Source organism: Urocitellus parryii, chromosome 6, assembly GCF_045843805.1.
Source record: "Urocitellus parryii isolate mUroPar1 chromosome 6, mUroPar1.hap1, whole genome shotgun sequence".
NCBI lineage: Eukaryota > Metazoa > Chordata > Mammalia > Rodentia > Sciuridae > Urocitellus > Urocitellus parryii.
The window spans coordinates 59,921,153-59,935,064 of record NC_135536.1 but is presented as its reverse complement, the minus strand read 5'-3'; the positions used below and the strand labels follow the sequence as shown (position 1 = coordinate 59,935,064).

The following is a 13,912-nucleotide window of genomic DNA, read 5'->3' as shown; positions in this document are numbered from 1 at the left end:
CTAGATGTTTAGGAGGTAAAAATGAATTTATAGTATGTATGGAAAGACAAATAAGCCAACAATCAAACTATAATGGAACATATTTTAGGTGAGGTCTTAGAGGAGTATAAAAGTAGCCAGATGAGGAAAACTTGAATAGCTTGAAAGTTTTGGAGTACTATTGAATATTTTACAATGGGTGATAAAATTCAGATTTGTAGCCCGACATTAGTGGCACACCATGCTTGACTGACCATCTTTTTATAAAGACATTTTTTTAGTTGTAGATGGACAAGATCTTTATTTATTTATTTTTTAATGTAGTGCTGAGGATTGAACCCAGTGCCCTCCACATGTGAGGCAAGCACTCTACCACAGAGCTATCGCCCCAGTCCCTTGACTAATCATCCTAACAACTTTGTTGCCCTATAGGATTTGGGGAGGATGTCTGGGTTACTTGGGCAAAATTATGATTAAGATCACTGTCCTCTTGTCAAACTGGATTCCTACAGGTGAGAAAAGCCAAACAGGAGGCATTAGAGATGCTTCTACCTGGGAAAATAGTAAATTAAAAACACACTGCATCCCTGGAGGGACTGCAGAAACTAGTGCAATCAAGGACTTGAAAAATACAGAGGTGGTGGTTCCTACTACATCCCCAATTAACACCTTTATTTGGCCTGTGCAGAAAATAAATGAATCATGGAGACTGAAAGTGGTTTAATCAGGTGGTAACTCCAAAGGCAGCTGTTTTCAAAGGCAGGTAGTGACTCCAAAAGCAGATGTGATTTCATTGTTTGAACAAATGATACTTCTTATGCTTGTAAGTAAATTACAACAAAAAACTTGGTATGCAGCTATTGATCTGGTGAATTCTTTTTTCTCCATATCTGCCCATAAAGCCCATTAGAAGCACTTGTTTTCATCTAGAAAGTCCAGCAATACATCTTTACCGTCCTCCTTCAGAGTATGTTAACTCTCCAATCTTGTCAGAATTTAGTTCACAGGGATCTTGATCACTTTTCTCTTCAGTAAGATATCACACTGGTCCATTGCATTGGTGACATTATATTGATTAGACTTAGTGAGTGTGAAGGAGTAAAATACTCTGGATTTACTGGGCAAGACATTTTTGCCTCAAAGAGTAGGAAAGAAATGCAACTAAAATTCAGGAGTCTTTTATATCACTGAAATTTCTAGACGTCCAGTGGTATGGGGTAGATTGAGATATTCCTTCTAAAATAAAACATATATTATTGCATATAGATCCTTCTATAATCAAGAAATACCTACTAGGGGCTGAGGATATAGCTCAGTTGGTAGAGTGCTTGCCTCACATGCTCAAAGCCCTAGCACCACACACACACACACACACACACACGCATACACACACACAAACAAAACAAAAACAAAACAAAACCCAGAAACCTACTAGGATTTTAAGGCGATACATTCTTCATTTGACTGTGTTATTCTGGTCTATCAACTGAGTGACCTGAAGAGCTTGAGAACCTATACATTTCTTCCCTGGAAAATCACATACAGGGCTGGGGATATAGCTCAGTTGGTAGAGTGCTTGCCTTGCATGCACAAGGTCCTGGGTTCATGCCCCAGCAACACACACACACACAAAATCACATGTTAGGAGCCACAGCAAAAATATTGATACAGGCACCTTTGGATTTTATTGACTGCCAGCCAGCAATTCACATTCATATGGTAATTGGACTCATGCTGTCCAGCTGGGCCCAATTTCAGGACTCAGGTTACTCATGTCACTCTTGTAATGGGAGAGTTCCCATTGGTTGGAAAAGGATGGTAGGAGGGTGTTCCGGGGGAAGTGGAAACCCCCCCCCCCCCCCCCCCCCGCTCAGGTAGACACACACGTGTGGACCCACTTGTTAGGGGACGCACATGGCCTCTCTCTAAATAAAACTTTGTCTCAGTTTGACTGGCTTGTGTTTTTGTGCCCAACCGGGCTGTAAGATTGCAAGCCGGCGTGCACTGATAGCTCAGCAGGGGATCGCTCAGCAGGGGTGCCGCAGGCAGTGATCGGCGAGCGGCAGGAACGGGGCTCAGCCAGCTCGCTCGACCCGGGTCCGGGCAGCCTGCGGCAATCACATATATTATCAGAAAGCTCAACCCTAAGTTTATCACTTGTCTTTTCTTCTGAGAGGCAAGTGTTGCCCATACCTTTTCTTTGAGGTTCACTCCTTTCTGTCCTGAAATAAATATTTGCTTGTGCCTCACCTTCTGTTGCATGCTGAAATTCTTTTCCAAAGTGACCATCAAAAACCTGCCTGGGCTAAGTTGAGGTCTCTTTCTCCTTTGGAGGGAACTCCTCAGACCCTGTCCAGTGATGGGAAATTATAACAACCTGATCTAGGCAGGATAACCCAGACCCTTCAGAAATAAAGTTTTGGATCATCCTCCAAGTTAAAGAACCATGACCCACTGATGAAGGCAAAGGGACTACAGAATGGGTGATAGACAAAAATACTAGTTACGATCATGTGACTTATTACAGAACAAAGTACTATAATTATTAAGAACTCCTTTGTCTGTATATATACATATATTAAGCAAATATCTTTGTTTTTATTCCTCTCATCACTTTACCATGTATCATAAGTTATACTGACTTTATACCAGTATTTAAGTATTGTTAATTTATATCATAGTATTTAAGTTATGGGATCCTCGGAGAAGATTAACATAACTCAAGGACTTTACTTCCTCTTCTGGAAAGGGGATTAATGCATTTTAAGTTGTATTAAGGATAATTATGTTAGGTAGAGCTACTATCTTGGTATTTTCCTTATTTGAGACTAATTATGGTTTTAGGAGATGCATGTGAGTGTCAGGTCAACAAAGGGTGAACTTGTGATGTTTAGTTTTAGGTGTCAGTTTGACTGGATTAAGGACTAACTAGAGCACTGTTAAAGCATTATTTCTGGACATTTCTGTGAAGGTATTTCTGAAAGAGATTGGCATGTGAGTTGTTGGGCTGAGTGGGGAAGATCTGTTCTTAATAATGGTAGGCATCATCTAATTAGCTGGGAGCCTGAACAGAACAAAAAAGGAGAGGAAGAGATTTTCTTTTTTTCCTCCTGAGGCTGGAACACTTTTTTCTTCTTCCCATGGACATCTGAACTCCAGGATTTCCAGCAGTTGGACTTCAGGACTTACATCAGTGACTCCTTGGGTTCTTAGGCCTTCTTCCTCAGACTGAGAGTTGCACCATTAGCTTCCCTGGTTCTGAGGTCTTTGGACTTGACTGATGTGTTACCAGAATCTTGCTAATTGCGTAGGGCCTATTTAAGTCTCCAACTCGCTGATGGCATAAATCACAAGTTTCTTAGCCTCCATGATTATGTGAACCAATTCTCCTAATAAATTCCCTCTCATAAACCCATCTATGTAATTTCTATATATCCTATTGGTTTTGTCCCTCTGGAGAACCCTAATAAATTATGTGCATGTGTGTGTATGTACACGCATATTTGTATATGTACACACAAATATATATATATATATATATATATATATATATATATATATATATATATATCTTTATTTATACATAAAGAAATAAGAATATAGGATAGTGGTGAACAAAATAGCTTTGAAACAAATATGAAGGTCAAAGTTTTTTTTCTTTTCTTGCATATAAACTACAGAATTAGCAAGCTAAGTCTAACGTCTTTGGACTCAAAGAAGTTCCCAGATAAAGATATATGGCTGGCTTATAAACATAGGGAAACATTTTCTGCCTTATCAAAAATCAAATTGAAATAGTGCTTCACATTTCTAGGCTATGAGAAAGACAAATATGAGAAGTTTGTTAGTTCACACTACTGGGAGACTACAGGAAAACAGGCACTCTATAGGTAGGAGTTTGATTTATTATAATTTCTATGGGGCAAGCTGCACATATATATATATATATATACATATATATATATATATATACATATATATATATATACACACATATATATATGTGTATGTGTGTATATATATATATATATATATATATATGCCTGTGTTCTTTGGCATCATTTCCAGAATTTTTACTTATAGACATAGTTTTTTCTATATATTTATATCTAGATATCTAGATAGCTACTTTATAAGACATGATTTTACATACATTCTTTGTAAGTCTTATTTATAGACACACTTTGTTATATATGTATCTATATGTATATATCTTTCTTTGTGTATATGGACATAAGTTAAAGTATGCAAAGAAATGATCACCCAAGGAGGTTTGAATTCACCTTCATTCCTTCATTTTACTTATATTTCTCCATAATTTTATGTCTTTCTGATGCTTTGTCTATTTGTTTGTGAGAAGCATTAGATATACCATGTAAATGAAAAGAAATACAATATATACATGTAATTACAAGTAATACACACACACACACACACACACACACACACACACACACACCTGGGGTCTCATACATGCTAGGTAACACTCTACCACTAAGGCACACCCCCAGTCATTCAGTGGAATATTTAAAACACATGGTTTCTTAGTTTGAAGGTAGAAATAGGGGCCCAGGGTTAAAAATATATCTAATGTATGTATGTTATACTTAAAATAAATAGTTGATTAAAATATTAACATTTGGTGAAATGGATATAGATACAGAAATACTATTAAACATAAGACTTTTTCTTTCTTTTCCTTTTTTTTTTTTTTTTTGTTGGTACTGGAATTTAAATCAGGTGTGCTTTTACTTTACCACTGAGCCACATCCCCAGCCCTTTTTATTTTGAGACAGGGTCTTGCTAATTACGTAGGGCCTATTTAAGTTACTGAGGCTGCACTCAGACTTAGGATTCTCCTGCTTCAGCCTCCTGAGTCACTAGGATTACAAGTCTGTGCCACTGTACCAGCCTGAAATTTCATTTTCATTGATATTTCATTTAACATAATTTCAAAGTAGGTATATGCTCTAAGATGAGTAAAAGAACGTATACCCCAACTTTTATCAAGAGATTTCTTTCACACTGTTCTGAGCAGGCATGGGGTTTCAGGTTCTCAGTGTTAACACCTAACACTTTCTTTCTTGATATCTTACAGACAGAAAGAAGAGAACATCATTATATAAGCATTGAAGTGTTGGAAGGTATCATTTAGCTCTTGTGTCACATTCTTGTTATCTGTATAGAGTTATAATGGTAATGACTAGTTTTTTCTCTATCAAGTTCAATGTCATTTTTGTTTTGTTTTGCTTTTTAGATAATGTCAGACTATATAAAAATGCTGCACTTCTTTCCCTTAATATACTGAAAATATGGAAATTTGGAAGTTTTTAATTCTTCATGAATCCAAATGACATGATTACTTAGTGATAGTAATTATTGGTGACATGACTACTTAGTGATAGTAATTATTCAACATATTGCTTCCAAGTTGGTGACCATCAGCAAACTGGCATTTGTAATTAAACTGATAGGCATAAATTTTCCAGAGTGGTAATTCCCATAATGCCACCCAAGGTTGTAGATCTATGGATAAAGACCAAGGTCTTCAAAGAGGAAGTTCCTTGGATCCTTAGACAGCTGATAAACACCCAGGCCTATTAAACCCTCCACCAGGACCCTAGTGGCCATGGATAGTATGCTACCTGCTTTTGTCATACTCAGGGATCCCTACTAGTGGCAACCAGTGCTGTGTAGACAAAGCCAAAGTAAGACACCAGGGTCCTGGTGTCTCTCTGCATCCTTCTTTTCTCACTCTGTGCCTGTACCTTCTCCTGAGAGGTCGGTGCTTGGTGAATGAGGGTATGCAAGTCTGGAGGGTGAGCAATCAAAGTCTTACTGGAGATGTCTTGAATGCATATTTATTCTACTTGTGTAACTGTATATCTGACATTGAGGCACAAAAATTGAAATTTGAAGAAGGGCTCTTTGAGAAAAATTGTTTTCAACACTAACTTTTCACAGAAATCATGCCATATCTTGTTTTTAATTCTGACACCTCTCTTTCTTTCATTATATAACATTGCTTAATGTAATAATTGGGTAGGGTTTGCCTCCCAAAATCTTAAAATAATGTACTTTAAAAATTTTTTGTTTAAGTTCAAATAAAACAGTTCTTTGGTTAAAAGATTTTTTTAATTGTTGCACCCCTGCTGCAATTTTAGATCTAGTTAAGGTTTGTATTTCAGAGCCATGTAGAGTTTTAGGTTTATTTAGAGACATTATAAATGATCATGTGGAACCTAAGACATTTTTTGTCAGATTTGTCCTTATATTTTAAAATTTGGTTTTCACTACTGTTTTATTACAAAGTTACCTCGTAAAAGCAACATATGCTGCATTTAACCTCTCACTTTAAATTCAGTCAAGTGCATTTAGAGATCAGATTCATTATGGGCCATAAACTTGAATAATTTTTTTCTGGAATGGTGTGGGTGTATTTCTTGGAGAAAGGTGTCAACGTCTCCTCCCCCCCCCCAAAAAAAAACCCAAACCAAACACCAACCCAAAATTCAATAACTACCATCAAAATAACTAAAAATGTATTCAGTTTAGTAGAACTGAAAGAAGCTCCTATCTTTGAATCCTAGTCGAGTTTAAGTAGTTTTAAAATTTCACGCCAGTAGGTGTCAGTGCTGAGTCGAGGTAAAAATTCTTATTTTAAATGGAAAATGGTAATAAAAGAAATGGAAAAGTTTCAATCAATAAAGTTAATAAAGACACTATAACGTAACTAGTTTCTTAGGGACTGAAAATTCTACTTTATGAAAATTTAAAAGAGACGGGGTCTCGCTATATTGCCCAGGCTGGAGTGCAGTGGCTATTCACAGGCGCGATCCCACTACTGATCAGCACGGGAGTTTTGACCTGCTCCGTTTCCGACCTGGGCCGGTTCACCCCTCCTTAGGCAACCTGGTGGCCCCCCGCTCCCGGGAGGTCACCATATTGATGCCGAACTTAGTGCGGACACCCGATCGGCATAGCGCACTACAGCCCAGAACTCCTGGGCTCAAGCGATCCTCCTGCCTCAGCCTCCCGAGTAGCTGGGACTACAGGCACGCGCCACCGCGCCCGGCGATCAGAGACAGCGCAAAAGGAGATATAGAGTTTGAGTGGTGGTGACGTCATCAACCGCGCCCGCCGAGAATGTTTTAAGAGAAACTTTCGGCCAAACAGCATTGCCACACTGCGCACGCGTCACTTTCAACAATGCATTCTGGGTAAGCTGTGTCCTGCAAAAAAAAAAAAAAAAAAAAAAGCCCTGAAGAGCGCATGCGTGGCCGAGCTCGCTCCTTTTGCCTCGTCGCACCCTTGAAAGCAAGATGGGTCACCAACAACTCTATTGGAGCCACCCGCGAAAATTTGGCCAGGGTTCTCGCTCTTGGTAAGAAATAGGTTGTGGTTTGAGGGACGGGTTGCTTTGGATCAGCAGGCTGCTGATAAACCCCAGGTAGAGGAATCCGCGAGCAGCGCTTGGGGTAGACCGACTCCGAGTTTCTGCCGACGCCATTATGTGCTGGCGATGCGGCCGCGCCGGTGGCGGGGCGGGTGGTGGCCCTTAGAGTGCGGAATCGCAACTTTTTTTGACCTACCAAAAATGCTCTTTTTTCTTTTATAGCCGCGTGTGTTCAAACCGGCACGGTCTGATCCGGAAATACGGCCTCAACATGTGCCGGCAGTGTTTCCGTCAGTACGCGAAGGATATAGGCTTCATTAAGGTACGCGTCCCCGGACGCCGACTCCATGTTTGAGAGCCGAGAATGTGGTGGTAGTTCCTTAGTGAGATGAGCCCTAGGCTCTGTTCCTGCTTTAGGTAGGAGGGTTACTGGTGGAGTTTGGTGCTTATCGGCCATAGAAAGTACCCAGACGTTTTTTAATCGAATATGTGTGTTAATCCCCCCCAATGTTTTATATCGTTCTACGCTGGACTGACTGACCCGTAAAGTTGGAGGCCAGACAGACTTTGTAAGAGTGAGCAAGCAACTACTGAAGGTCTCTCATTTAATAGTTGTATGGCCTTGATCAAGTTAAACATAGATTGTGTGTTGGTGTGTTTAGCGGATATAAGTTGTTAGTGTGAGATCTGTGGTGCAGCAGAGAAAAAAAGTTATTTCTAAACTCAAGACTTACAGTGTTGACCAAATAGGTTATCACTCTATGCCTAGTGTTACAGTGTAGAAGTTCAAATAACTCAGTAGGACCACGTATGTCACCAGTGAAAATGAAGGGGGGGTTGGGGATGTAGTAGCCCTGTGTTGAAACTTACCCAGCATGCTCAAGGCACTGGGTTCCATACTGTAAAAAAAAAAAAAAAAAGCGTAATGAGTGAGAGAATGAACTAGCTCACCTACTTGCTCTGTGACCAAGTTTATCAACAGCCAAAATGAGCTGTATATTTACAGTAATAATCGTTCGGATCACTTTTTTTTTTTTGGTAGCGTTTTGTATTGGAAAATATTTCTTTGAGGGGAGGAATGAGAATACTAGTACTAAAAAACCACAGTCTTAAAATAGAGGCAAAGTGTATGGAATAGCTTGTAGTAAATATTTGGTAAAGTGATTGCTTAGATTAAACAAGGTAGATCTTGGTAATTCATTCAGGTAGGCTGTATTTCCAGTTAAGTATTCTGTGATGAGCCATTTTTTTTGTATCAGGTTAAGATTTAAAGCATTTAAAAATAATTTCCTGTGTACTTTCTTTTCAGTTGGACTAAGTGATCTTCCTTGAATGGATTACCCAGGACAGCCATCCAGTGAAGGAGAACATGCTCACTCTTTGTACATAAAATAAAAATTCTAAAAAACTTCCAAAAATGTGTTTTAATGTGATTAGTATTGTTAATTGGGTGTAGAAATCTCTAACAAAAATTTTTAAGGTGTATTATTTTTCATGAGTTGTGTGAAAGCATACTGAACTTGGTAAAAGTTTGTTTTTATTTCTTGAAAAACATGTTTCATTGAGACAAATAGTCTCAAATAATTGACTTACTGCAGGGAGCTGGAAAGGAAAAACTGAAAAGTGATTTTTGGGAACGAAGGTCATAAAACCTGCATTTGCCACAGGTTTTAGTCCTATTTTTAAGGTCATTTCATAGATGAAATCTTGTTAAGTTATATATTTGTATGTTGAAAGGAGTAGCGAGAAATTTGTTAATGTGTGCAGATACATGGTTGAAGAAAGGAGTAATCTTGGAGAATTTTAATGGGTGAGGGTGCCTGTTGTAATGATGTTGAAAGGCATTTACTGAGGACTCAGAAGGGTAGAGATTGTGTAGGTGAGGATTCTGGGAATGAAAGTCGGCTCTTACTGAAAGTTGTCTTTGGACTTAGCAAAAGTAAGTGTGGGTACCTGGGATCTGATTTTTTAGAAATGGGAAGTCTTGGTAGATAAGACTTTAATCTATACTTGAACAGGAGCCTATATATGGTCTCAGATGCTTGCCTGCATCGGGGCTAGGCTCATAGCTTGTTAGGCATAAATTCACTGCATAGATCCTGTTGTGAAGAGAGTTCCCAGGTGGGACCTTGTAAGAACAGTAAAGTGAGTTGGAGGTAAAACTTTGTCCTTGGGTATCAATGGTATCTTATATTTTAGGGCCTAAGCCTCAAAGTCTAGGGAGCAAATATACATGAAAGAAGTCTGCCTCTGCCTTGATCACTTGGAGGTTTCACAAGTGGGATGAAGAGGATTTAGCAAGGCTCTGAGGAAGCCAAGCAAGGAATCAACTTGGAGCAGTTATGAAAAAATGTTAGAAGGCACAATTGAGGGTGTAGGGACGTTTTCTAATAATGCAATGAGCTGGGTGTTATAGATTGTGAGAGTAGATGAGAAGCTGTCAGCTGAGCAGATGTAGGAGAATGTGGGAGACAGACGCAACATTTAGTGGTGATTTAGGATGTGAGATGTGTTTAGATCTGTTCTCTGATCCAGTGTGAAGGCCTTAAGTTGAGTAAATGTCAGGGTTATGCAGTGCCTTAGGAAACAAGTGGGAGGGAAAGTTTCTACTGTAGCCCTTTTGTGTATGTGTTTGTAGTAGGAGGGAAGGCTGGTGTGGATCGGTGGTCTGGCTTCTCTACTAGGGGTTGAATAATACCTGATAAAGATGCTCTTTTAATATTTGTCATGTGGGGAGGTTGAGGCAGGGGGATCCAGAGTTCAAAGCCAGCCTCGGCAACAGTGAGGCACTAATCAACTCTGAGACCTTTTCTCTAAATACAAAATAGGCCTAGGGATGTGGCACAGTGGTCCAGTACCCCTGAGTTCAATCTCCAGTACCAAAAAATAAAATACATGTTGTGCCAGATCTTCCACTATGCTTTATATGTATTTCCTAGAGTATTTTTCAGTAGATATCATCCTTGTCACATATCTGAGGAAACTAGAGCTTAGAGATTTAGTAATTTCCCCAAGGTTTTCCAAAGACAAAACTGGACTAGAACTTTGGTCTGTCTGACGATAATGCTCATGCTTTTAACACCCACAGTATTATAAGGACTGTCTACCTTTTGTAACCAAACATTAGTTATTTGAGGACTGGAGCTTTGTTTTCATATTTATCACATAAGTTTAATAAGTGTTGGTGGCAAAATACAATAGATGCTATTAAGAGAGGCCCAAATAACTATCAGAGCAGGAGCATAGACTATATACTCTTAGGTTTGGGACTTGACACTAGGTGGCTTCAGCAGTTAGATGTGCATTAAAGCTCTAGAGGCTGGGAAATCCAAGATCAAGCTGATGATTCTGTGGAGAGGGATATTTCTGAAAATGGTGCTTTCTTGCTATATCCTCATATGATAGGTGAATGCAAATAAGTTTTGGGGGGCTTATAAAGCCATTAACTTTATAGGGGTGGGTGCTAATCACATCCCAAAGGCCTCATCTAAATCCATCCTTATGTAGGATTTAAACATGAATTGGGAAGGGCAGGGGGTCCAAGCATTTATGCTGTAGCAGCTCTTTTAATAAATTGTGAGATATAGTTCCTATTACAAATGAGGTGACTGTGGCAGAAAAAATAAGTAATTTTACCAGGATTGCATTGTCAGGTTCATAGAGAAGCTGAGTGCTGTGGGACATGCCTGTAATCCCAGCAACAGAAGTCCAAAGCAGGAGGATCATAAGTTCAAGGCCAATCACTAGAGACGAGTATCTTAAAAAAAAAAAAAAAGAAAGAAAATGCTGAGGATGCAGCTCAGAGGTAAGGTGTCCCTGGATTAAATCCCAAGTGCCCCCCCCCCAAAAAAGAAAAAAAACCCACTCACATTAGGAGGTAGTATCTTGAAAACTCGTTACTAAACTACAAAATGTCTAGCAATAAGGGAAAGCATTAGTAAATATTGGTAGTGTGCAAAATAGCATAGAGAAATAATTTTCGATAAAAAGAAAATTGTATATGTGGTATGATTTTACTATGATAAAAGTGCACAGGAAAAAGTGAAGAAAACACGAGTATGTTAGTAGCGATTGCCTTTGGGTGATAAAATTATAGGTGATGAGCTTTGAAGCACTGTCAGCTTCCTGAGGTATCCAGTGACTGCAGTAGAGAGTACCTGGAACAAATATTGCTAGTCAGGCTTTTTTTTCTCCCAGACCAGTTTATTGTGTTTTAGATTGATCTGATAGTTCTTACTGTCACCATGATTTCCTTCTGCTGATTTCAGTTGCTACCCAATAATATTAATTCTATGTGATCCTGTACAAAACAAATTTGACCTCTTCTCTGTAAGAAAAAAGGTTACGTATTTGGGCTGAGGACTCTATGTTTTCCTAGAATCTTCAAGTTTCAGGATAATCATTTGTGATTATTTCACCTGTCTCTAAGACAGAAGAGATTAGTGTTCTCTTAATTTCATTCCATCTAAATCCTGATAGTACCTGATACAGCACCTTTTACAGGACAGCTAAGCAGTAAAGAATTGAATGAATGAATGACCGACCAGATTTGGTAATTCTTGAATTTGTTTGGATATCATTGCTTCACTTTTTGTGAATCCTCTTTTACCATTACAGCAAGACCAGTGACATTGGCCTTCAGACAACAGCTGACAGGATGGCTGATATCCCAACAGTTTTAAAGCAGTCAGCTTTGTGTAACTGCTGCTAAAACATAGTTCTTGCTGAAAACTATTTTTTTAAAAAATTTTTTTAATATTTATTTTTTAGTTTTTGGTGAACACAACATCTTTATTTGTATGTGGTGCTGAGGATCGAAACCGGGCCGCACGCATGCCAGGCAAGCGCGCTACTGCTTGAGCCACATCCCCAGCCCTGAAAACTATTTTTAATAGTAATTGGTGCCTTAGGGATATGACTTTGGAGTAGGCAGAACAAAGTTGTTCTAGTATGATTAAGAAGGGTATAGCAATGTCTGATTTTCTTCAGTATACAAAAATTGAAAAAAAAAAAAAAAAAAAGGAAGACTGAATTTTTTTCTTAAAGTTAACCTAGGGGGCTGGGGATGTGGCTCAAGCGGTAGCGCGCTCGCCTGGCATGCGTGCGGCCCGGGTTCGATCCTCAGCACCACATACCAACAAAAATGTTGTGTCCGCCAAGAAATAAATATTAAAAATTCTCTCTCTCTCTCTCTCTCTCTCTCCTCTCTCACTCTCTCTTTAAAAAAAAAAATAAAGTTAACCTAGGGTTAATCTAGAATATAAAAGGTTTAGTTTGCTGGTAAACTGTGTGTGTGTGTGTGTGTGTGTGTGTGTAGGAATCAAAGCTATTTTGAGGCCAAAAGAGTATTGTTTGTGCTAGTTCCAGGTGTCCTGTGTTTTAGAGTTTTAAAAGTAAATCGGAAGTGACAAACTTAATCTAGATGTGTAAATTATCATTCACTGTCTTGAACTTAAAAGTCATTTGGTTAGAAAATATATTTAAAAAGCTAGAGCCTTTCCGGTGGTGACAACCTCCCCATGAGAACATGCCTCTCGCAAAGGATCTCCTTCATTCCTCTCTGGAAGAGGAGAAGCAGAAACACAAGAAGAAGTGCCTGATGCAGAGCCCCCAACTCCTATTTCATGGATGTGAAATGCCCAGGATGCTATAAAATCACCACAGTTTTTAGCCATGCACAAACAGTAGTTTTGTGTGTTGGCTACTCCACTGTCCTCTGCCAGCCTTCAGGAGGAAAAGCAAGGCTTATGGAAAGATGTTCCTTCAGGAGGAAACAGCACTAAAAGCAGCCTAAATAAAGATGAGTGGGAAAACATCCCAATAAACACAGTTTGGATATAAATAAATAAATACAAAGCTATAACTGGTTTTGTTTATTGAAAATCCTTTTGTTAAATTCAGCCTATTATGTATGTCAGTAGTGACCAGTCCTTTGATTCCAGACTGTACCTTCTGACTGCTTTAAACCAGTGTTGGATTCCCTGACAGATGTGTTGAAGGCCTGAGAACCATAATGCTCACCTACACTATTGTTTCTGTTAGGCTCCTTAGCTCCTGGATAGCCCCCTAACTGCTTACAAAGGCATCCCTGCTTGCCTATATAGTTTGAAAACTACTGATCTTAGGACATGGACTCAAAGTCTCTGGCTGTGGAAGTGGAGTGAGTGGATCTTAAGTGGACCCTCTCCCAGGAGTCTAAAGGACACATTTCAGGAAGCTGTGCTCTTGGCTAAAATGATGAACATTTACTTCATCTTTGTGCATACACCATCTGGTTATGTACCTTCCAGGATTCCTATTCTTTCCGCAGAACCTCCTATTTCTATATGGGTAACTTCTCCTGACCTAGTTTTTTTTTTTTTTTTTGGTCCTGGGGATTGAACTTAGGGACACTCAATCACTGAGCCATATCCCCAGCCCTATTTTGTATTTTATTTAGAGACAGGGTCTCCACTAGTTGCCTAGCACCTCGCCATTGCTGAGGCTGGCTTTGAACTCAAAAGATTCTCCTGCTTCAGTTTCCCGACTGGCCAGTGT

The 13,912-nt window shown here is 39.2% G+C and overlaps 1 protein-coding gene and 1 pseudogene across 1 annotated transcript; both read left to right on the top strand.

Moving 5' to 3' along the window:
* The first annotated feature begins 7,252 nt into the window (after positions 1 to 7,252).
* Rps29 (ribosomal protein S29) lies at positions 7,253 to 8,791 on the top strand. Its single transcript, XM_026391075.2, has 3 exons — positions 7,253 to 7,363; positions 7,598 to 7,697; positions 8,685 to 8,791. The coding sequence occupies exons 1-3, from the start codon at positions 7,302 to 7,304 to the stop codon at positions 8,691 to 8,693; spliced, it is 171 nt and encodes a 56-aa protein (XP_026246860.1). The 5' UTR covers positions 7,253 to 7,301; the 3' UTR covers positions 8,694 to 8,791.
* Positions 8,792 to 12,902: 4,111 nt separating this feature from the next.
* Positions 12,903 to 13,158, top strand: LOC113184393 (small ribosomal subunit protein eS27-like pseudogene; annotated as a pseudogene).
* The last annotated feature ends 754 nt before the right edge of the window (positions 13,159 to 13,912 follow it).